The sequence below is a fragment of the Dipodomys spectabilis genome, unplaced genomic scaffold (assembly GCF_019054845.1).
Source record: "Dipodomys spectabilis isolate Male_0828 unplaced genomic scaffold, ASM1905484v1 ptg000231l, whole genome shotgun sequence".
NCBI lineage: Eukaryota > Metazoa > Chordata > Mammalia > Rodentia > Heteromyidae > Dipodomys > Dipodomys spectabilis.
Window position 1 is genome coordinate 2,688,443 of NW_024870908.1, and position 24,060 is coordinate 2,712,502.

Consider the following 24,060-nt stretch of genomic DNA (forward strand, 5'->3'; position numbering starts at 1 on the left):
CATTTTTCACAAATACAAGCAGGGAACTGATACACTGTGGCCACCCAGTATCAGATGTAGGTTGAGAAGCAAAACGCTGCCTTCTCTCTTCTTTTGGTGTCTTTTCATTTTTGATACTGAGGCTCGAACCCAGGACATGGTCTAGCAAGTCCTTTGCTACTGAGTTACATCCAGGCCCATTTTCCCTCTTCCCCTCCCTCTCCCCTTCGGTGTGCCTTTCCTGGCCTGGACTCTTTGAGCTCTTTTGCTCAAAGACTAGAGCTGTACCACTTGGAGCCACAGTCTCTGACTTTCCTGCCCGGGCTGGCTTCGAACCGCGATCCTCCGATCTCAGCCTAGCAGCTGGGACTGCAGGCGGGAGGCGCCGGCGCGGGGCGCGCACCCGGTCCCCGTCCCCGGCCGCCACCCGCAGGGCCGGTTTCCTCTCCTGTCATTCACTATTTTAAGTGCGCGTTACCCGCACCGGGCGTCCGGGCGCGGTCTGCGGGGCTCTGTCCGGTTGGGTAAACCGATGTCCCGGGTACGGAGCGATGACACAGGCGGCCGCGGCGGCCCAGCTCCGCGGGGACTCGGGCGACCCCCGGACGCCTCCCCCGGCCAGCACACCCGGAGCCCGTCGCTCGACTAACCGCCGCCGTCGCTTCCGCCGCCGCCGCCGCCGCCGCCGCCGCCGGGAGCCCGACGTGGCGCCTCCGCCTCCGGCCCGACGCTCCCGGGCGCAGCCAATGGCAGCGGCTCCCGGACGCGGGGCGCGGCCTCCCGCCGCCAGGGGGCGCCGCCGCGGGCGCAGCCGGGAGAGCCGCCGCCGTCAGCGCCGCGGTGGCCGAGGGAAGCTGCGAGCGTGCGAGCGGACGAGCCAGCGAGCGCCGGGCCGCCGCCGCCGCCGCCTCCGCCGCCATCGCCCCCGCGCCCCCCGCCGCCGCGTCCCGCCGCCCCCGGCGCGCGCTCCCGCAGGTAGGGGGAGGTCCCGCGCGCGCCGCCGCGTGCTCGTGCCCGCGTTCGCGCGCCGCCGCCGCCGCCGCCGCTCGGGTCCGGGCCGGGTGGGGGAGGGGCGCGGCGGGGAACGCGGGCCCCGGAAGCCGCGGGGATGACGGGGGTGAGGGGCGGGAGGGTCGCGCGCGTCCCCGGATCCGGAGGCAGCAGGGCGCCCCCTCCCTCCGTCCCCCCCCCCCCAGCCGGGAAGGACGCCACCCCGTCCCGTCCTCTCTGTAGTTACTGCGCTTGAAATACCGTGACGGTCCCCCCTCCCCCCGCCCCCGGGGGTGCTGGGTGGGCGTGGGGGCGCCCGGGGCTGGGGCGGGAAGGATGCCCGGCAAGTGGGTTCCGCCTCGACGGCGAGGCGCACCCCTCGGGCGGGCGGGCTGGCCGCGGGCCCCGCCGGGGGGGGGGTCTGCGCCGGGCGGGCACGGAGACCTGTCAGTTCCCATCAGCGCGCGTTTCCGGTCCGGGCCGGGCCGGTCCGGGCCGGGTCGGGGTGGTCCCCGCAGGGGTGTGGTCACTCGGGGGCGGGGCGCGGCGGCGCCTGCGCCCGGATTGGGTGACTTTCCTGGGCGTGGGGCGTCTTCCGGGTGGGGTGGGGGATGCTGCGCCCGAAAGGGTCGGTGTCCCCGGGACGGGGGCGCGCCGGGCCTGGAACGGAGATGGGGCCGGGCTGAGCTGTCAGAGGTTTAGGATGGGGAAGAAGAAAGGTCAGCTTGCACACTCGCGTGCCCGCCGGAGTTGGTGGAGCAGCCGCTGGATCCGTGGCGCCTGGACGGTTGAGCGGGGCCGGGCCGGGCTGGCACCGTGTGTGGCGGGCCTGGGCCTGGGCGTCGGGGTGCAGCCGCCGGAGGCCCTGCTTGCTGGAGGCCTCTCGGGAATGGGTGCCACCCCACCCCGGTGGATCTGGAGAGCTGAAGTTGCTAGGTGGTGTGTCCCGGTTTGCAAGGTGCAAATCCTTCTTTTTGTGGGTCGTGGGGCTTGAACTCAGGGCCTGGGCGCTGTCTCTGAGCTTTTTCACCCAAGGCTGGTGCTCTACCACTTGGAGCAGCCAGCTCTACTTCTGAGAGTTTTCTGGCGCTTAGTTGGAGATAGGAGTCTCCTGGACTTTTTCCTGCCCCGGCCGGCTTTGGACCGCGATGCTCAGATTTCAGCCTCCTGCAGTAGCTTGGATGACAGACGTGAGCCACGGGCACCGGGCCTAGTGGTGGAATTCTGTCTGGAGAACAGTTTCCCCTTGTTATGTGCTGGACTGGTCGGATGAGTTCAGAATCTAATGATGAATATTATCAACGTGCGTGTGTTCTCCACAAAGCCACATTGGATTTCCTGTTGTCCACGTGAACAGCAGGCTTCTGCCCTGCTGTGTACCTGTGGCTTGAGGTGTGTGCCTGTGTAAGTGGGTGTGTGTTTGTGTGTGCATGCTTGGGGGTTACACCCTGACCTGCACCCTCTTTCCTGTCATTCTGGGGACACTTGTCAGGTTTTGCTAGTAAGAGAATCAGTTGTTACTTCTGGCTGATTTGGGTTGCGTTAACAGTGTTGCAGGTGGAGGAATCTGTTAGGATAGACGCTTAAAGCTGGGAAGATTTGAACATTGTAATAAAAGAAGTAGAAACGGAATATTTCTGCCACTGGTTGCACAAGTCCTCTGAAATGGGCTTTCAAACAAAGTATGCAAGGAAAGTCTAGATAATATCTTCAAGTGCTCAGTGTAGATGAAATTAGTTTTTCTCTTGAATCTTAGAGGTGAAATATGTGTTCTTTAAAGTGTAAAATATTAGCAATAACTTGCGGTGTTTTCATTTTTTTTTTTTTTTTTTGTTGGTCATGGGGCCTGAATTCTGGGCCTGGGCACTGTCCCTCAGCTCTTCAGCTCAAGGCTAGCACCCTACCACTTGAGTCACAGCGCCACTTCCGGCTTTTTTCTGCTTATGTGGTGCTGAGGAATCGAACCCAGGGCCTCATGCATCCGAGGCAAGCACTCTACCACTGAGCCAACTTTCCAGCCCCTTGAGGTGTTTTCAGATCAAGAAAAAGCCATATATAATTACTATTTATTTATTAATTGTCAGTTGTGGGGCTTGAACTCTGGGCTTGAGGACTGTACTTGAGCTCTTCAGCTCAAAGCTAGCACTCTACCATGTTAGCCACAGTGCCACTTCAGGCTTTTTCTGTTTATGTGGTGCTGAGTAATCAAACCCAGAGCCTCATGCATGCAAGGCAAGCACTCTACCACTGAGCCACCTTTCCAGCCCATAACTACTATTTATTATGTATTCATTAACTTACAATTTAATGCCAGTGACCCTTTGTCTGTTTTAATTCTCTCATTGCCTCCCTCCCTGGCACAATATTTTTATTTTGAAATGGAGTCTTGCTGTGTAGTCCAGGCTGGCCTCTAACTCTCAGTCCTCCTACTTCAGTCTCCTGAGTCACATGTCTTATTAAGTGAGGTGTTTTTTGTTAATGTAAAGAAACCAGACTAGGGGAGGGAAGGGATGTTAGGGGAAAAACAAAGGAGGAGGTAACAATGCTTGATAGGAAATGTGCTCATTACTTTACTCATGTAACTGTAACCGGTCTATACAGTATTTTTACAATAAAAAAACATATAAAAAAGAGAATGACCAATAAAAAAGAATCATTAAAAAAAAAAAGAAACCAGACAACAAATTTTGCCTTTGAATTTTATGAGTTCAGTACTGTGTTGTCTAGTTGGCTAATTAGTGCTAATTAATTTCACGGAGCCCGTGAAGCCTTCAGGAGCCATGGATGGAAGGCAGGGCCAGCAGAACATTGCTGTTTGGCCAATAGAAAAGTGCAGGCGTGGGCTGGGGTGTGGCAAGTGGCAAAGCACTTGCCTAGCAGGTGCAATGTCCTGGGTTCAATCCCCAGTACCAAAAAAAGAAAAGTACAAGTGTTATACTTTATGAAAGATCCTCATTTGGAGTTTGCACTCTGAGGCATTTGCTAGGGAGATGAGTGCCTTGTGGGGTTGGGGGTGGGGGTGTACGTTTCACTCTAGAAGGAAAACCTCTTGAGGGTCCTGGGCATATCTTGGGGTCTGTGTGACCCCAAGCAAGTCCGATTATCAGATTTCACTGGGGCTCTTTCCTGTTGAGTCTCTGGAAGAGAGTGTGGATGAGACTTAGTGTCCTTGTGAACCACTTGGTTGGCCAGCACTCGTTTCACTTTACAGAATCTCAAAATCTCTCTTTCTCCCCCTCCTTCCCTTTTTTTCTCTCTCTAGCTCTCTGTCTCTCTGTCTCTGTCTCTGTATATATCTCAGTACTGGGATTTGAACTCAGCCTTGTGCTTGTTAGGCTGGTGCTCTACCACTTGAGCCACATTGTGCTGGTCATATTAAAGATGTAGTTGATAGGACTTTTCTACCTCCCCTGGCTTTAGAGCTCCATCCTCCAGATGGTTACAGGTGTTAGTGATCAGTGTCCAGTTTCTACCAGCTTAAAACTCCAGGCCTGGGTATTCTTTCTTACATCTTTTTGCTCAAGCCTAGTGCTTTACTACTTTGACCCACAACTCTACTTCCAGTTTGGGGGTGGTTAATTGAAGATAAGAGTTCATGACTTTTCTGCCAGGCTGGCATTGAACCGTGATCCTCAGATCTCTGCCGAGGCTGCTTTTGGCTTTGAACTGTGATCCTCAGAGCTCAGCCTCCTGAGTAGCTAGGAAAACAAGTGTGAGCCACCAGCACCCTACCTCCACCAGTACTTTTTTTTTTTTGGTTGGTCGTGGGACCTGAATTCTGGGCCTGTGTGCTGTCCGTTATCTCTTCAGCTCAAGGCTAACACTCTACCGCTTGAGCCACAGCGCCACTTCCGGTTTACTAGTGGTTTATTGGAGATGAGAGTCTCACAAGCTTTCCTGCCTGGGCTGTCCTTGAACCGCAATCCTCAGATCTTATCCTCCTGTGTAGCTAGGATTATAGGCGTGAGCCACCGGTGCCCGGCTCCACTAGTAATTTCTTTTTTTTTTTTTGGGGGGGGGGGTCCGGTCGTGGGTCCTGAAGTAGGGGCCTGGGCGCTGTCCCTCAGCTCTTCAGCTCAAGGCTAGAGCTCTACCACTTGAGCCACAGCGCCACTTCCATTTCTGCTTATGTGGTGGTGAGGAATCCAGCCCAGGGCCTCATGCATGCAAGGCAAGCACTCTACCACTGAGCAACCTTCCCAGCTCCTCTACCAGTAATTTCTAAGTAAATAGTTCCATCAAGAAAACATGCTGGGGGCTGGGAAGGTGGCTCAGTGGTAGAGCGTTTGCCTTGCATGCCTGAGGCCCTGGGTTCGATTCCTCAGCACTACATATGAAAAAAGACGGAAGTGGCACTGTGGCTCAAGTGGTAGAGTGCTAGCCTTGAGCTGAAGAGCTGAGGGACAGCGCCCAGGCCCAGAGTTCAGGCTCCACAACCGGACCCCCCCCCCCCCCCAAAAAAAAAAAAAAGAAAGAAAAGAAGACATGCTGGAGCAAGGGCGGGACAGGAAGTTACCTGATGCTGGATGCCATGGCCTCCATCAGGAAGTTACCTGATGCTGGATGCCATAGCCTCCATCAGGAAGTTACCTGATGCTGGATGCCATGGCCTCCATCAGGAAGTTACCTGATGCTGGATGCCATGGCCTCCATCAGGAAGTTACCTGATGCTGGATGCCATGGCCTCCATCAGGAAGTTACCTGATGCTGGATGCCATAGCCTCCATCAGGAAGTTTTTGGGTTTTTTTTCACAAGAAGAGAGAAACTTCCACAAACTGTCCATTAGAGTGTTAGAAGAAGGTGGGCAAATGTATACAGTAATGTTTCTATACCTGGTTTGCAGCCCATTAAGCTGGCACCGTGCCCACTCCACCCCCAGACCCTGGGAAGTGTTGGGAGGATTAGCTAGGACCCTGTTCCTGGACAGGCTTGTCAGTAATGTTACTTAAACTGTGCAGTAGATGCCTTACAGTTGTTGAAGAGAAGCTGTAGAATGGAAGGCAGACTCCTGGTTAATGTTTTTTTTTTCACTTGAAAGTCAAGAATACTTTCCTAGGCAAGAGTATCAACGCTGTGTTGCCTTCCCTGCAACTCCTCTGGTCAGTGTTAAGATCTTCAATTTCCGCAGTACTGGGGTTTGAACTACAGGCATCACACTTACTAGGCAGGTGCTCTGCCACACATTCATAGGCAGGCTGCTTTGTATTAAGGACTGGCATCTGAACACCTGGAAAGCTTTCCTGGCGCGACACCCATGTCCTGGTGTTGCTTTCCTGGCAAAGCCCTTTGCTTGTGCCCATCTGCTCCGTGTGGCATGCCTTGAGCGGGTCTGTTGCACACATGGTGAGGGAGTGTGGAAAGTACTCGCTCATCTGTCAGCATCCAGCCCCGGCCACCCGAGATGGGTTCTGCCTGGGCAGAGCCCCGGCCTGGGGCCAGCCTGTCTGGCTTGGAAAGCTAGCTAGCTCTGCCACTTCCTCCCCAGGATTCTGGGTTCCTGTAGCTTCACTTTGTCAGGATTAAATGACTTAATTCTCCGAGAGCTCTGAGCCAGTGGGAGCCAGCTCCCTCCCGTCTCCGTGCGGTACAGACACAGCCCTGGGGTTTTCTCTAACCTCAGCCTGCTTCTTCTCTCATCCAGAGGTGCATGCGTCTCGTGTGGGCATCTTCTTATTGCTCTGTACTAGGCGTTCAGACGTGCTTTGCAGGGGAGGCACAGACCACACTCAGAGTCACAGTGCATATGGGGTACATTCTACCCTTCTCCAACTTCTTAGTGAGCAGGAGATGAAGTCAGCTGATGCCAGGAAGGTGGAATTCCAGCCTGTGATGCTTTAGTTCACTTAGTGGCCCTAACTCCTACTTAGCTATTCACCCTCCACCCTTCTCTCCACCCTCTGGCTCCTGGGGAGCCCCCGTGGTTTCAGGTTCCTCTCTGCTTCTGGCCATTCCCTGCCAGGCATGCTCCTTCCTCTCTGCTCTTGTGAGTTGTCTATCTGGTCAACCCGAGGCCTCTGGACTTGTGTGAGTCCTCCTTCTCCCCTCCTTCATTCCCCACAGAGCAGTTGTTCATAGAGTCAGGACTGAGAAAGACAATGTAGCATAGGCTCAAGCCTGTAATCATAGCTACTTGAGAGGTGGAGATTAAGGCATTATAAGTTCAAGGCCAGCCTAAATTTGAAAGGCTATCTGTCAGTCAGTGGCTGGTCATGGCTGCTTGTGCCTCACATCCCAGCAGCAGAGGGAGCCCAAATAGAGGCCAGCCTGCTGCAAGTGATACCCTTTGTGTGTGTGTGTGTGTGTGTGTGTGTGTGTGTGTGTGTGTGTGTGTGTGTGTGCGCGCGTGTGCGTGTGCGTGCGCGCGCGCACACACGCGCACACACACACACACACACCCGTGTACAAGTATACAAGTCCAGGGGCTTGAACTCTGGGTCTGGGCTCTGTCCTTGAGCTACTTTTGTTCAAGGCTAGCTAGCACTCTACCACTTGAGCTCAGTTTTTTTGAAGTTTAGCAGAGATAAGAGTCTCACAGACGTTCCTGCTCAGGCTGGTTTTGAACAGCAATCCTTAGATCTCAGCCTCCTGAGTAGCTAAGATTACAGGCATGAGCCACCTGCGTGTCCAGCTAGACCCTTTCTGGTAAAGCAATACAGGAGACTAGTGGGGGCTGGGAATGTGGCTCAGTGGTAAAGTGCTTACCTAGCATGCATGAAGCCCTGGGTTCGATTCCTCAGTACCACATACACAGAAAATGCCAGAAGTGGTGCTGTGGCTCAGGTGGTAGAGTGCTATCCTTGAGCAAAAGAAGCTCAGGGACAGTGCCTAGGCCCTGAGTTCAAGTGCCAGCATTGGTTAAAAAAAAAAAGAAAAAAGAAAGGGAGGGCTGGGAAGGTGGCTCAGTGGTAGAGCACTTGCCTTGCATGCATGAAGCCCTGGGTTCGATTCCTCAGCACCACATAAGCAGAAAAAAAGGCCAGAAGTGACTCTGTGGCTTAAGTGGTAGAGTGCTAACCTTGAGCTGAAGAGCTGAGGGACAGCGCCAGGCCTGGAGTTCAGGCTCCATAACCGACAAAAAAAAAAGAAAAAGAAAAAGGAAGGGACTGTTGAAGTGGTAAAGTGGTAGAGCATCTGCCTGCAAAAGCAAGACTCTGAGTTCAAGTCTCAGTATTGCCCAATAAATAAATGTATGAATGAGTGAACAAATAAATAAATAATAAACCCTTTGTTGAAAAAAATTCCCTGATTGACATCAGGAACTAAACATACCCAAGCCCTTTATCTGACAGAAGTTCTTAGAAAGACATGCACTTGAGGCCTCCTAAGCTTCCAGGGTGTGGACAGCAAGAATGTCTGCCCCAGGCCGGGTTAGGTTAGGGAAGCACACGTGTACTAACACAGAGTGACCGACCACTTCATGTGGAAAGCCAAGTGCAGGCCCCGTTCACAGCCCTGGATTGTGTGAAAACAACACATGTCCTTTCAACTTTTTGCTTGAAGATAATTATAGACGCACAGGAAATTGCAAAAGTAGAACACAGAGTCCTGCTCCCCACATGGGTGACATAACTGTAGCACACATTGCCTCCAGGAAGTCGCCGTTGGTATGGTGCTGTCCCGTGCCACAGGATGAGCTCCATCCCCCCCCCCCCATCAGTGCCTGTGCACTGGGGGCATCACATCTGCACACGCATGGGATTGCAACCTGTGTCGGTGTCACATTCATCAGGTGAATCAGGCGAAACAGCGGTTGATTGCCCTTGGGGAGGGCTTAATGTGGTGGCCAAAGGTGACAGGGTATGAGACACTCTTTTTCACTGTCATATTAAACTTGTGTGTGTGTGTGCGTGTGGGTCCCTGAGCTTCTGCTCAAAGCTAGCATTCTACCACTTTGAACCGCAATGCCACTTCCAAGCCTGTGTCTGTGAGCGGACTCATGTCTCAAAAACCTTACAGCCTCAAATGCAGTTAATACAAAGCTTATAAAGGCAAAACCACATGATTAGTATAAGGAACTAACCCCAGGTGCTGTGTTCAAGCACCAGGACCAGCCTGTAATCCTAGCTAGTTCACGCCTGTAATCCTAACTACTCAGGAGGCTGAGATCTGAAGATCATGGTTCTAAGCCAGGCTAGGAAGGAAAGTCTGTGAAACTCTTATCTCTAATAAACCACCAGAGAACTGGAAGTGACACTGTGGCTCAAAGTGGCAGAGTGCTAGCCTTTTTTTTTTTTTTTCCCGGTCGTAGGGCTTGAACTCTGGGGCATGGGTGCTGTTCCTGAGCTCTTCAGCTCAAGGCGAGCGCTCTTCCATTTGAGCCATAGCACCATTTCCGGTTTTCTGGTGGTTTATTGGAGATAAGAGTCCCACAGACTTTCCTGCCCGGGCTGGCTTTGAACCATGATCCTCAGATCTCAGCCTCCTGAGTGACTAGGATTATAGCCGTGAGCCACAGGCGCCTGGCTAGAGTGCTAGTCTTAAGTGAAAGAGCTCAGGGATATCACCTAGGTCCTGAGTTCAAGCCCCAGGACTGAGAAATTTAATAAAGAAAATTGTGTGCTTGCTGTCCACACTTCCCAACACCCTGAAGTCTTCCTCTGTTCCCCTGTGTAGCTTGTTGGGATACTTTAGAGCAAATGCAGGCATCTTGCTTTTCTCCTGTGAGCACCTCAGCACACCTAGAACTTGTCTCCCGCATAGCAGACCTTTAGAACTGGCAGTATTTTCCAGGCAGTTATCTGCCTCACAGATTTACAAGGAAAACTTCCAGGGGTGTCTGTATCAAAACGGTTCCAGCTCTGCGCTTATGGTGGGGGCACTTCCGCTTTGTGTCCCCCTGGCTGCCCTGGTGGGCGTGGACTTCCACCTTGTGTCCCCAAGGTGGTCCAAGCCAGTGATTTTTGTACTAGAGTGTCATCTCAGTGTCGGACATCCCAGATGGCCTTCCCTGCCTGTCACCAGGGACACTTGGCGATACGTGGCGACCTGTTGGTTGTCACAGATGGTGGGGTGACTTGGAGTCAGGAGCTGCCACATCCTGATGGCACTTGTCTGGCGCCAAGCACCAGCCCTGGGGGAGCTGACACTCCCTCAAGTGTGTGACTTGTAGGAATTGCCTGGTGCCTGCTATGCCCTGCTCTGTGCGGGCACACCCTCCTGACATCTGCCAATGCTGGGGTGAACACAAGCCCTCCATCCAGGAAACTCCCCTTGGAGTGACTTTCAGGGTGTCCACAGAAATGGTTTAGAAATTTGTGGGTTCTTGGGGGGAGGTCTAGAACCCTTGCCTAACTTGGAGATGGGTGTGTCCACCACTCATTCAAGGGGTGGTGAATTAGGGGTGTGGTGAAGGTGATCCAAGAGCCCAGGTGCCTGATGGGATGTGTGTCCTGTTCCTTTGCAGACCGTGCTCCTAGCAAGCGGATGTGCGGGGTAACATGTCCAGCGTGTCCGAGGAGAGGAGGAGAAGGCAGCAGAACATCACGGAAGGACTGCAGTTCATCCAGTAAGAGAGCCGAGCACGCGTGTCCTGCCTCCTTCTCCGGGCCTTCTTGTCTGGGGTGGGGGGTTGCACATTTTTGCCAACATGGAGAACTTTGCTAGAGTGTAACAGGTCCTGGTAGTGGGGTTAGACGTGACATTTGTGCTCTGAAGTGAGCCTTGCTGTTGCTGGTTTTGAGGGCGTCCACAATACAGAACTGGAGTGTTTTTGCGTTTGTCTTCCTCCGTCTGTCTGCACGGAGTGCTGAGGTCCTCTGACATTAGGAAATGTGCTAGTGACGGGTGACAGCCCTGGGGGTGGGGGGCAAGCGGGCGGATCAGAAGGAGACATTGTCCTCCAGTAAATTGGATCAGATAGTGTTAGTACTTCTGAACTATTTTTAACCTCTTTGGTATTTGAAGAATTAGGCCTTCTTTTAATAGAAGTACATTTGAAAGGATCATGGTATACTTAAGAAAATAACAGGAATAACTTAGATTTTTTTTTCTTCATAACAACCACAACAAATACTATTGGTAAAGGAGATGTGAATCTTTCTTTAAAAAGTGCTTTATGGAGCTGGGCGACAGTGGCCTGTAATCCTAGCTACTCAGGAGCTGAGGTCTGAGGATCACAGTTCAAAGCTAGCCTGGGCAGAAAAGTCCCCAGAAGTGATGTTGTGGCTCAAGTGGTAGAGCACTAGTCTTGAGCACAAAGAGGCTCAGGAACAGCACCCAGGCCAAGTTCAAGTCACAGGATCAGCGTGCACGCGTAAACACACATAGACAGACACACACACACACACACACTCAAATGTGCTTTGTGCCAGCAGCAAGCTGATTGGATCCACAGTTTAAGAACATGTGTTTAAGAACATGTTCTGCTATGTGCCCAGTTCTGACTTTTTTTCTTGTTCTTAGGTCTCCACTGTCATACCCAGGGACCCAGGAACAATATGCGGTAATGACCCTGGGAAGGTGGGCTTGGAGGTTGGGCGTGGATTGCTGGGGAGCTGTAATCTTCAGCAGAGGCTGCCACACTCTGATCTTGTGGCTCAGATCAGCACAGCTGCCCTTGTTCACAAATAAAGTTTTATTGAAATGTCCCAGCCACATGCTGCTGTTGGTATATTATCTGTGGCTGCCTTTGTGACAATGTGGCCATTGGGACAGAGATCATACAGCCCAAAAAGGCTTAAAATAATCACTGTTTTAGCATTTATGGAAAACTTTGCCAAACTCTGCTAGGCAGCCTTTGTGGAGGTATACTTGGACAGTTACCCTGTATTTGCTGAGTTCGTATCCTTGGAATTAGTTTATCTTTAGTTTCTTGAAAACTGCCCCTCATTTTACCAAAGATAAGTGGTGCAAGATTGGAGAGGAGAGGGTTGGGTGTGTGGTTTTTATTTGGAGGACAGACGATCTGGATAGCTCAATGGGAGGGGTTCATGGTGGGCAGCCCTGCCTGCAGGACATAATGGCCAGCTCTTTGAGTCTTGAGCAATAACCAGCAGCTGGTCACCCATGGCTTCTCATCTCTGAGGATTTGGTGCTACTACCTGTCATCTTAGTGCCTTGACCGGCTCTCTCTTCCCTTCCTCTTCCATTCAGTTCTTTCCTCTTCCTCTTCCCTGCCTCCATGCTGATGCGGAGTCAGGAAGTATTGAAAGAATCCCTTTCATTTTGTACATGGGGCAGGGGCTCACAGACTGTCACGGTCCTACTAGCTGTTAATCTAGTCAGCTTAGACACGATTTCATAAAATTAGACCAGAAAAGTTTTGACTATTTGTGATATCTTCTGATGGAAAAGGACTTTTGAAATACCTTAGCAATGACAGACAAAACTTCAGTACCAACCCAGAGAATGTCCACCCTTACTAAAGAAAATGACTTAGCTCCCATCCCTCCCCCAAACCAGTAAATAACCAGCCAAATGCTTTACCTAAGACGCCAGATAGATGGTCTCAAAGCTGTGAAAACCAAAAGTCACACAAAGAAAAAAGGATAAATAGTATTTTCCTGCTAGAAACTGTCCATTGACACACATGCGCACGTACAGGCACTCATTTACATATGCATGTCTTCTGTCAGAGGTGAGGTTAGTGTAAAGCCATGTGCTGACATGTTCCTCATTGTGTAAGCGGGACCTGGCTCGGAGCGATCTTGCTGTGGTAGGCTCAAAATCAGAGATGGGCACCAGCGCCTCTTGACTTAAAAAGGTCAGAGTCCCTACCAGGAGTCACCCATGGCTCCGTCCCAGCATCTTAGCTGCTTCCCTGCCCCTGTCAGATGGGTTCTGAGAAGTGTTACATTTAAACCATAGAGGGTACTTAGACCCCCATCTTGCTTACAGAGGCAGCTTTCTCATTTTAGGTTTATTTGCGTGCTCTTGTGAGAAATCTTTTTAATGAAGGAAATGATGTTTATCGGGAACGTGATTGGACTAGCTCAATAAGCCAATATACAGAAGCCTTGAATATAGCTGATTATGCAAAGTCTGAAGACATTTTAATCCCTAAAGACATCATTGAAAAACTGCATATAAATCGTATTGCCTGCTATTCTAATATGGTGAGTGTGTTTTTTGAAACAGTGTTTCTAGAGGGAAGATCTTCCTCATTGATATGTAACGTTTCTCTGTGTATGTGGGGTATGGGATGTGTGTTTGAACCCTAACACTGATCTATATCCCCAGCCATCTTCTAGCTTTCTTAAAAAACACAGCATAGGGCTTGGAAGGTGGCTCAGTGGTAGAACGCTTACCTTGCATGCTTGAGGCCCTGGGTTCGATTCCTCAGCACCACATAAGCAAAAAGAAAAAAGCCGGAAGTGGCGCTGTGGCTCAAGTGGTAGAGCACTAGCCTTGAGCTGAAGAGCTGAGGGACAGTGCCCAGGCCCAGAGTTCAGGCCCCACGACCAGACACCCCCCCCCCCCCCCATAAAAAGACCACAGCTTATTGTTACCTGTGCTCACCCATGACATTTTTTTTCTCCTCCTCCTCCTCCTCTTCCTCCTCCTCCTCCTCCTCCTCCTCCTCCGCCTCCGCCTCCTCCTCTTCCTCCTCGTCTTTCTTTTTTGCTAGTCATGAGATGAGACTTAAACTCAGGGCCTAGGCACTATCCCAGAGCTTTTCTGCTTAAGGCTAGTGCTCTACGACTTTGAGCCACAGCTCCACTTCCACTTGCCTGCCTGGGCTGCCTTTGAACAGTGGTCCTCAGATCTCAGCCTCTCCAGTAGTTAGGATTATAGGCGTGAGCCATCAGCGCCTAGCTACCCATGACTTTTTTTTTTGGTCAGTAGTGGAGGCTGAACTCTGGGCCTCGGTGCTGTCCCTCAGCTCTTCAGCTCAAGGCTAGTGCCCTACCCTTGAGCCACAGCACCATTTCTGGCTTTTTTCTGCTTATGTGGTGCTAAGGAATGGAACCCAGGGCCTCATCCATGTGAGGCAAGCACTCTACCACTTAACCAACTTCCCAGCCCCTACCCATGACATTTTTAATGTACTTCAGAAAGGTGACAACCCAGGGGTTCTTAGGATGGGGAGGGGCACTGGGCACCAGCCATGTCACCCAACTTTATCTCTTGGGGACCTGAGCATTCATGGCCAAGTAGTAACATGCAAATGTTCCTGACTTTTTTTTTTTAAACAGTCATAGGGCTTGAACTCAGGGCCTGGGCACTGTCTCTGAGCTTCTTTTGCTCAAGGCTAGCACTCTACCACTTGAGCCACAGCTCCATTTCTAGCTTTTTTTGTGTATGTGGTACTGAGGAATTGAACCCAGGGCTTCATGCATGCTAGGCAAGCACTCTACCACTGAGCCACATTCCCAGTCCCTGACATTTTTTTTTTTTTTTGTCGGTCATGGGGCCTGAACTCTGGGCCTGGGCGCTGTCACTCAGCTCTTCAGCTCAGGGCTAGCACCCTACCACTTGAGCCACAGCGCCACTTCCGGCTTTTTCTGCTTATGTGGTGCTGAGGAATCGAACCAAGGGCCTCATGCATGCAAGGCAAGCGCTCTACCACTGAGCCACCTTCCCAGCCCCCTGACATTCTTTTTATTTCTGTGTATTTGGAATCTTATAACAAAAATCATCCACACAGGAAACGAACGCTTTGGGTGTGGGTGAAGGGCCTCACACAGGAGTGTGGTGTGGCACTGACTCTCTCTGGCCTTCCACTCAGGGTTTCCACGAGAAGGTTTTGGAAGACTGCAACGCTGTCCTCAGCTTCAATAGCGGTAACTGCAAGGCTCTGTATCGCAAGTCCAAGGCCTTAAGTGACTTGGGAAGGTACCGAGAGGCTTATGATGCGGTGGCCAAGTGCTCCTTAGCAGTGCCTCAGGTATGCACCTAATACTCCAGTTCATCTATTTTCCCACCTGCCTCTGGCCTGCTCTCCTATACCCAGTTCGAGGAATGGCAGTGAATAGGTTAAATTTCCTACATAGCTGCCAGCCTGCAGGACAAGTGTGTAGACAGGGAAATGGCGCCTCTTTTCCCTGTTCTCCGGCACGGTTAGCCGGGTATCTTTCCATGAATTATACATGTTGTCTTTTTTTTCAGGATGAACATGTAATCAAACTAACACAAGAGCTAGCTCAGAAATTGGGATTTAAAATAAGGAAAGCATACGTTAGAGCTGAGGTAAGCTAGAGTTCTCCGCATTAAGGTCGTCTTCATTTTGCCTTAGTACTTGGAGTCAATTGTGTTTCTAAAGATGTGTCCTGGTTTTATTCCAGCTCTCAATGAAAGCAGTCCCTGGGGATGAAGTTACTAAGGTAAAGTCACTGTCTGTGTCAGAATTTACCTTAAGAGTCCTGCTGTTCACCTCTTTAGTGTGAGCCTCCTAATTCCACAAGCTCATAGCAGGCCATAGCTTCCTGTCACTTACTTTATATTTTATTTTTGGCAGGTTCCAGGGCTTGAACTCTGGACCTAGATGTTATCCCTGAGCTTTTATGCTCTATACTAGAACTGTATCACTTTGAACCACAGCTCCATTTCTGGACTTTTTGGTGGTTAATTGGAAATAAGAGACTCATGGACTTTCCTTGCCAGAGCTGGCTTTGAACTAAGATGCTCAGATCTCAGTCTCCTGAGAAGCTAGGAAGCTCGTATAGAGTGAGCCATCAGTGCCCAGACAAGTTACAGTTTCTTTATTTCATTGTAGTTTGATTTTCAAGCTTAAGCCAAGTCTTGTATTAGGGTAGCTAGGATGCCAGCGGCCATGGCGAAGGGATTAGAAGTGGAGTGGTGACTGGATTAGTCCTTGGTGTTCAGCCAAGTGGTTTTTGTTTTTTGTTTTTTTGTCAGTCCCGGGCTTGAAATCAGGGATTATGCACTGTCCTGAGCTTCTTTTGCTCAAGGCTAGCACTCTACCACTTGAGTCACAGTGCCCCTTCTAGCTTTTTGGTGATTAATTGGTGATTAATCTCATGAACTTTCCTGCCTGGGCTGGTTTCAAACTGTGATCCTCATATCTTAGCTTCCTGTGTCGCCGGTTACAGATGTGGGCCACCAGTGCCTGGCTCCGAGTGGCCTTTGAGCAATGTGGGCCACTAAAAATAAGTGGTGGTGGCCAGATAGGCTGATACGCCCTCTCATCCTTGCTCCTTGGGAGGCTGAGGCGGGAGGATTGCATGGGCCCACATATAATGAGATTCCTCCTCAAAAAAAAGGAGCAGGGGCTGAGAAGGTGGCTTAGTGTTAGAGTGCTTGCCTAGTGTGCATGGAGCCCTGGGTTGGATTCCTCAGTACCACATAAACAGAAAAAGCCAGAAGTGGTGCTGTGGCTCAAGTGGTAGATTACTAGTGTTGAGCAAAAGAAGCTCAGGGACAGTGCCCAGGCCCCGAGTTCAAGTCCCAGGAGTGGCACAAAAAAGGGAAAAAAAAGAAAAAGAAGAGCAAAGAGATGCTACTACTGCTCTGTAGGTTTGAACATGTCTTTAGTTCTGGGAGCTAAGTCAGATTTCTATGCAAGTCTGTGTTGCCCTCTTAAGATGAGTTCTACAAAGTGCTTTGCAGTTTGCAGTTTAGAATGCTGAAAATTCTATGTTTGGTTTGATTTTTAGCCCATGAGCTGTTCCGTGGAGGATATCGAGCCAGGTACGTTTCGTGTTCTCCCTGTGGCGTTGCTCAAGCACCATGGGATGATCCATGTGGCCAGGCAGTGTCACTGGACGGCACTGTCACGTGGCCAAGTCTCCCCTGGCCCTTTGTGGTCCCCTCACACTGTGTGAGCACCTTTGCACATCTGTTTCAGATCTATTGACCCCAAGGCAAGAAGCGCTTCCTGTGGTCTCCCTGCCCGCACCTGCTTTTTCTCACGGCGTTGGAAACGAGCTGGCCTCAGTCCCTATGATGCCTTTGACTTCTGTCTTGCCACTGCACGTGGAAGAGAGCACTCTGCCACCCACAGTGCTGGCCAATGGAGGGAAGACGCCCTTCTCCGCCTCCGAGGCTTTCCTGGACGACGGAGACATGGTCCTGGGTGATGAGCTGGATGACCTGCTTGATTCTACGCCCGAGAGCGAGGACGCCATTATAGTGAGTGGCAGCCTTCAGCCTCTGGTCTGCAGGATTTACTTTTTTGTTTAAATTGCAACGTAGCCTGGGAGGACGCCTTCCCATGTGGCTGCATCAAACTTGGGGTTTCTTACTTTCAAATGATGTGGGTTTTTGTTTGGTGTTGGTCCTGGGGCTTGCACTCAGGATCGGGGCACTGTTTCTTAGCTCTTTTTCTCTGATGCTTTATCACTGGAACTACATACACCTCCACTTCCGGCTGTTTGCTGGTTAGTTGGAGATAAGTCCCACAAACTTTTCTGTCCAGGCTGGCTTTGAATCAAAATCCTCAGGTCTCAGCCTCCTGAGTAGCAAGGATGACAGGCGTAAGCCACCAGTGCCCGGCAATACATTGTTCTGGGAACACAGTCTTGGGCCCTCTTGTGCTATCTGCATCTGCCACCACTGCTGTGTGAGTAGAGTGGGTGCGGTGGGGACCACGTCACCTGCCAAGCCTGGTCCTTCCTAGAGAGCACTTCCCAACCCCTGCCATGCAGGGAATATGGAAAGAATATAGAAAGACCTTTCACACCCTGGCCTTGATAAGAAAGAAGAGTGGTGGTGAAATTGTCCAATGAATCATGGCTCCTATGAAGCTGGTGCAGGACAAGCCCACCTGTGCAGTTTGTTTCTGGGCAGCTAGAAAAGAAGCCGGCAAAACTTGGTCAGCTTATGAATGGTATTCAATCTTTCTTCTCTAGCACTCAGCTCTAGTCCGAGGACCCCTCCAGACAGCCAGTGTCCAGTCCCGGCTGCCCTTCTCTACTCCCTTGCTGGGAACCTTGCCCCTGGGTGCAAGGTGCGCGCCCCTGCCCTCCTTTGCCGAGCTGTACCCACCTCTGACCTCCTCCCTGGAGGACTTTTGCTCATCTTTCAGTTCATTTGCAATGACCGAGCCCAAACCAGGTAAGCATCCAGCTGAAGGCTGCATGATTGCAGTCACTTATGAGCAGGAGAACGCGTGTTGTCAGTTACAGCCCTGTAGGGACTTGAGTTGTTTTTACTGTAAGGACAAAGGGTAGGCTTGAACCTCCATCTGGAGAGCAAGGGGCCAAGGTGTGAGCGTGGACATGGGCCCTGGTGTCCTGCAGGGGGCTTGGTGCAGATGGAGCAGGGTCTCTGGTGCATTCGCCAGTAAAGATCAGCCCTGTCCTAGAGGTTTCAGAGGACAGCGCATCTTGTCTCATCCCGAACTGGAAACACACCGTTCACATGTACCTGTAGATGATTGCAGATGCCATGTCTGGGGTGTGTGCTCTTAGGCTCAGCATGCTGCCCACAATGCTGAGGGCTTAGGCACACTCCTGTTTTTGTCTTCTTTTTTATTTTTTCCCACTCCTAGGGTTTGAACTCAGGGCCTGGGTGCTGTCCTGGAGCTTCTTTTGCTCAAGGCTAGTGCTCTACCACTTGAGCCACAGAGCCACTTCTGGCTTTATCTGTTTATGTGGTACTGAGGAATCAAACCCAGGGCTTCATGCATGCAAGGCGAGCACTCTACCACTAAGCCACCTTCCCAGCCCAGTTGTTGTCTTCTTTAACACAAACTTGGTGTGTGTGTTTTTTTTTTTTTTTTGGGGGGGGGGTGGGTCCTTGTGAATGTTAGACAGAGCTGTACCACTGAGCAAACCCTCTGCCCTTTATCCATATTAGAAAAAATAGTGAGGCATTGTGATGTGGCTAAAAGGCCTAAATTGAAACCCATTAAAACTTTTCTAATTAAAGAGGAGACAGATGGCAGAGAGGGTATAGTGACAGAATAAGACTGAGTGAGCTGTCTTGCCTTTCAGAGGGAACTTTTTTTCCATTTAATTTTTTTAATATGTAATTTTATTATTTTTTTTGTTTATGTGATACTGAGGGATCGAACCCAGGGCCTCATACATGCTAGGCAAGCATTCCACCACTAAGCCATGTTCCCAGTCTCTTTTTCCATTTTTGAATGGGAATAGTTCTCTTAGATTTTTAACAGCCCCCTTGATAGGCCTGGCTTAGGTCAGGTCTCCCAGTGGTAGCTCATTCTTTGAATTTGGTGCTGAAGGGTTTTTTCCACTCTGGTTTCTAGAGGGAAGGGAAAGCCTCAGGGCTCTGTGCAAGGCAGTGGTGAGCACAAAGGTTTCAGGAGCCCAGGGAGGGAAAGCGTGGGGAGCCGGTGGCAGGCAGCCCCCCTAAACCCTGATGTTCTTATTGCATGGTTAGAAAAGGTCTGTTGAAGTTTTTTTGTTTGTTTGTTTTATCATTTTAGATGTGTCCACCTCAACTACTAGAGAGGGATCAACGCTTAACAGGAGTAATTCCTCCCTTTTACTTGTAAGTGCCACTTCCTCTTTTGTAATACATCGCTTCCATTGAACCTCAGTCTTGTAATGAGTAAACTGAATGATGTGAGTGAACACCGCAGGCTCGCTCACGTTTCCTGTGTGCTGTGGAAGAGTCTGTAAGGCTTGCCTGGAATGCCAATAACAGATGACACTGTCAGAGCAGACCCACACACGGGGCAAGTAGCCCACAGGCTCGAGGGCTGTCACAGATCAGGCACGGGAGGTGCGTGCCCGTGCTGCACAGCATTTGTGTTACTTCAGCACTCACAAAGCAAGGACCACAGGAAGGGGCTCAGACCCACAAGAGAAAATCCTAAACACAGATGGAATCCCCTCGTCCTTAACTCTTCGCATGACGCACTGTTCTTTAGTGATAGTACAATATTTGTTGCCTGTTTCTTTTTTTTTCTTCTTGTTGTTTGTTTTCTTTTTCCCTCCCTCCCTCCCTCCCTCCCTTTCTTCCTTTCTTTTTTTTGTTTTTATTCTTTTTTTGCAGATGAATGGACCAGGTAGTTTGTTTGCTTCTGAGAATTTCCTGGGAATTTCAAGTCAGCTTAGAAATGACTTTGGAAACTTTTTTGGAAGTGTGATTACTAAACCCTCTCCACCAGTGACTCCAAGACATCCCCTTGAAGGAACTCATGAGTTGAGACAAGCTTGCCAGATCTGCTTTGTAAAATCAGGTCAGGACCACCAACAGGACAGAGCATGAACGCTGGCCCCGGGGAGCTGCTAAGAGAACTGGGTGCCTGAGAAGAGAGCAGCCCTTGGGGTTCATTCTAGGGAAGAGGCACCTCTGTTTTTCTTTTTTTTTTTTGGTCCGATCGTGGGGCCTGAACTCTGGGCCTGGGTGCTGTCCCTCAGCTCTTCAGCTCAAGGCTAGCACTCTACCACTTGAGCCACAGCGCCACTTCTGGCTTTTTTCTTTTTACTTATGTGGTGCTCAGGAATTGAACCCAGGACCTCATGCATGCAAGGCAAGCGCTCTCCACTGAGCCACCTTCCCAGCCCCAGCAATCATATAGGGCATTTGGACTCTGAGAAGTTGCTAGTCCCTTCTGTATACTCTTTTTTGTCGGTCGTGGGGCTTGAACTCTGGGCCTGGGCGCTGTCCCTCAGCTCTTCAGCTCAAGGCGAGCGCTCTACCACTTGAGCCACAGCGCCACTTCCGGTTTTCTGGTGGTTTATTGGAGATAGGAGTCTCACGGCCTCTCCTGCCCGGGCTGGCTTTGAACCACGATCCTCAGATCTCAGCCTCCTGAGTAGCTAGGATTACAGGCGTGAGCCACCAGCGCCCGGCTTTGTACACTCTTACTATATGTGCTGCTGAAGCAAGCACTTCTGTACACTTTTATTTCTCATGTGAAACTAATAGGAAAGTCCTTTTGCTCCAAGGATATATTTAAGAGCTATATGATGTGGTGCAGCAGTTAGGAAAATCAAAGTTCTCTTTTTTGGCTACTTTCAAATTAGGAGTGTAATCAGTTCTGATTTTTTTTTTTTTTTGGTGGGGGGTGTTGGTTTGCTTTTGGGGAACTGGGTTTATTTGCTATTCCAGATGCAGACAGTAGCCTGGACACAAACATTCTGACAGCTGCTCCTTCTTGACTTTTATGATAAGCTGTCAGAATTTCCATCTACATTATGTCCCTAGAAGTTAAATAAATATATGTTTTGATAGGACTTGGATTGAAGAGAGCTTTGAGCATAAAAGTGAACGTCTGCCTGGCTAGGCTGAAGGTGTTTGCTGAGATTGTGGGCAGTGGTCACCTGCCTGCCCCTGTGACCTGGGGTGGTGTGGACTGCAATGGATGGCATAGCATTCCTCGTGTGTATGAATAATCCTCTTTACATCTTTTTCAGGCCCTAAGTTAATGGATTTCACCTATCATGCTACTATAGATCATAAATGTAAGAAAGATATTTTAATTGGTAGGATAAAGAATGTTGAAGATAAATCATGGAAAAAAATACGTCCAAGACCAACAAAAACAAATTATGAAGGACCATATTATATATGTAAAGGTACATATTGTAATTTCCGTCTATTACATAAGTAATAAGTTAACTACAGTTTTTTGTAAGGGCTCCAATATTGACTTCCGAAAAATACTTACACAGACAGTTGATAGCAAGTTCCCTGAATTGAGATCGGAGTCTTTGTTTTGGACAATATTGGGTTTGAACTCAGGGCTTCCTACCTGCGAGGCTGCTGCTATATACCCAGTCTTGCTTTTTTGTTCGTTATTTTGGAGCTGGAATCTAGAGGAGTTTTTGCCTGTTGGTCTCAAACTTTAATCCTCCAGATCTCAGCTTCTTCAGCTAGGATTACAAGTATGAGCCAATGGCACTTGGCATTTCTGTATCATTTTTACTGCTGTTTGTAGTCTTTTATGTGTGTTTTATAGTGCCTTATAAAAGTACAATTTTGACCAAATTTTAAACAGAAAATTCTGTCTATTTAGAATCAGAACACTGAACTAAAACTTTGATTGAGAATGTTGCTCTATTTAAGATACTCTCTCACTTTTTTGTGCTGTTATTGAGGCTTGAATTCAGTGCCTTGCCCTCTAGCTTGTCTTTTTTGTTCGTGGTTGGCGTTCTACCACTTGACCCACATCTTTACTTTCAGCCTTTTGGTGCTTAGTTGGAGATAAGAATCTCTTGGCTTCTTCTGCTGAAGCTGGCTTTACACCTGGGTCCTCAGCTCTCAGCCTCCTGAATAGCAAGGGTTACAGACATGGGCCACCAGTGTCTGGCTGTCAAATGCTTTTTGAGAGAATCTGGCACTTTTGCATTTGTCAAACTGCTTGATCTGATGGAGTTTAAATGGCCCTAAGATGGTTTTTGATTTTACATGGAATACACAGGCATACAGAAGCAGTTTTTGCCTGTCTAGTAAAAGCTGTTGACTGAAAGACTAAATTCAACCCATCCCTGAATAGTAATAAGAATATTATTAAACCGGGTGTTGGTGGTTTATGCCTGTAATCCTAACTACTCAGGAGGCTGAGATCTGAGTATCAAGGTTCAAAGCCAGCCCAGGCAGAAAAGTCTGTGAGAATCTTATCTCCAGTTAACCACCAGAAAACTGGAAGAGGCTCTGTGGCTCAAGAGGTAGAGCATTAGCCTTGAGCTGAAGAGCTGAGGGATAGTGCCCAGGCCCAGAGTTCAAGCTCCATGACTGACCGAAAAAAAAAAAAAATTATTGCTTGAAGCTGTGTTTGCAAAAACAGTTAACCATGATTGAATGTCTCGTCCTCCCTGTCTCTCTAGATGTGGCTGCTGAGGAAGAATGTCGCTATTCCGGCCACTGCACATTTGCTTATTGCCAGGAAGAGATAGACATCTGGACCCTGGAGAGAAAGGGAGCTTTCAGCCGAGAGGCTTTCTTTGGTGGCAATGGGAAGATCAATCTTTCTGTGGGCAAACTTCTCCAAGAGCACCTTGGAGAATTTATATTCCTTTGTGAGGTGCTTTCTCTGAGACTTCTTTTCTGTTGGAAGTTTGGTTTTGGTGCTGATTGTGTAATATAGGACTGTCCAGCATGCGGAAGGCTCTGTGCTAGTTTCTGATTGGCAAGCTTGGCAGTAGGAAGGCCTCAGGCGACCCTGGCATAAGATCATGTAGTTACTTAGTAAATGGTGGTATTACTTTTACCAGAAAGAATTATACTGAGGCTTCACATTGAAGGTTAATGTTTGTAGTGGGCACTGGTGGCTCACTTCTATAATCCTAGCTATTTAGGAGGCTGAGGTCTGAGGATTGCAGTTTGAAGCTAGTCTGAGCAGGAAAGTCCCTGACTTATCACCAGTTAACCACCAGAAAACTGGAAGTGGCACTGTGGCTCAAAGTGGTAGAGTGCTAGCCTTGAGCAGAAAAGCTCAGGAACAGAACCTAGGCCCAGAGTTCAAGCTCCATGACCAACCAAAAAAAGAAAGAAAAAAGAAAGAAAATAGAAGAACATATTTATAAAGATTCTGGAGTTAAGACAATATCTTGTGTCTACAAAATGACAAGTTTGGGTCAGGTAATGGTTGACTCATGCCTGCAATCCTAGGTACACAGGAGGTTGAGATCTGAGGATCATGGTTTAGAGCCAGCCCAGGCAGACAAATCCAGGAGACTCTTATTTCCCATTAACCACCAAATGCCAGAAGTGGAGCTGTGGCTCAAATACCAGTCTTGAGCAAATAAAACTAAGCAAGAGCCGGGCGCTGATGGCTCACGCCTGTGGTCCTAACTACTCAGGAGGCTGAGATCTGAGGAGCAAGGTTCAAAGCCAGCCCAGGCAGGAAAATACATGAGACTCTTACCTCCAATAAATCACCAGAAAACCTGAAGTAGTGCTGTAGCCCAAGTGGTAGAGCACTCACCTTGAGCTGAAGAGCTGAGGGACAGCGCCCAGGCCCAGAGTTCAAGCCCCACAACCGATAAAAAAAAAAACCCAAAAACTAAGCAAGAATCTGAGGCCCTGAGTTCAAACCCCCGTACCAGCACCAAAATAAATACATACATACATACATACATAAACCACAGTTTGTATTTATTTGTATGGTAACCTTTCTGTTTTCTCTATTACAGAAATGTTTTGATCATAAACCTAGAATGATAAGTAAAAGAAATAAGGATAATTCTTCTGCTTGTTCTCACCCTGATACAAAGCATGAATTTGAAGACAATAAGTATGTTGATGGTTTCTACTTCTTAAAATGACAAAATAGA

At 49.6% G+C, this 24,060-nt stretch overlaps 1 protein-coding gene across 1 annotated transcript in view; it reads left to right on the forward strand.

Annotated features, from left to right (window-relative positions):
* Nucleotides 1-914: 914 nt before the first annotated feature.
* Zc3h7a (zinc finger CCCH-type containing 7A) overlaps nt 915-24,060 on the forward strand; it is a 34,568-nt gene continuing 11,422 nt past the window's right edge. Inside the window, exons 1-15 of the mRNA XM_042698248.1 lie at nt 915-954; nt 10,374-10,475; nt 11,372-11,411; nt 12,826-13,023; nt 14,637-14,795; nt 15,017-15,097; nt 15,193-15,231; nt 16,525-16,558; nt 16,716-16,999; nt 17,719-17,923; nt 19,260-19,324; nt 19,832-20,018; nt 21,199-21,360; nt 22,612-22,808; nt 23,920-24,020. Coding sequence (XP_042554182.1) covers nt 10,408-10,475; nt 11,372-11,411; nt 12,826-13,023; nt 14,637-14,795; nt 15,017-15,097; nt 15,193-15,231; nt 16,525-16,558; nt 16,716-16,999; nt 17,719-17,923; nt 19,260-19,324; nt 19,832-20,018; nt 21,199-21,360; nt 22,612-22,808; nt 23,920-24,020 — 1,820 coding nt within the window. The 5' untranslated portion in view covers nt 915-954; nt 10,374-10,407. The remainder of the gene's footprint in view (nt 955-10,373; nt 10,476-11,371; nt 11,412-12,825; nt 13,024-14,636; nt 14,796-15,016; nt 15,098-15,192; nt 15,232-16,524; nt 16,559-16,715; nt 17,000-17,718; nt 17,924-19,259; nt 19,325-19,831; nt 20,019-21,198; nt 21,361-22,611; nt 22,809-23,919; nt 24,021-24,060) is intronic.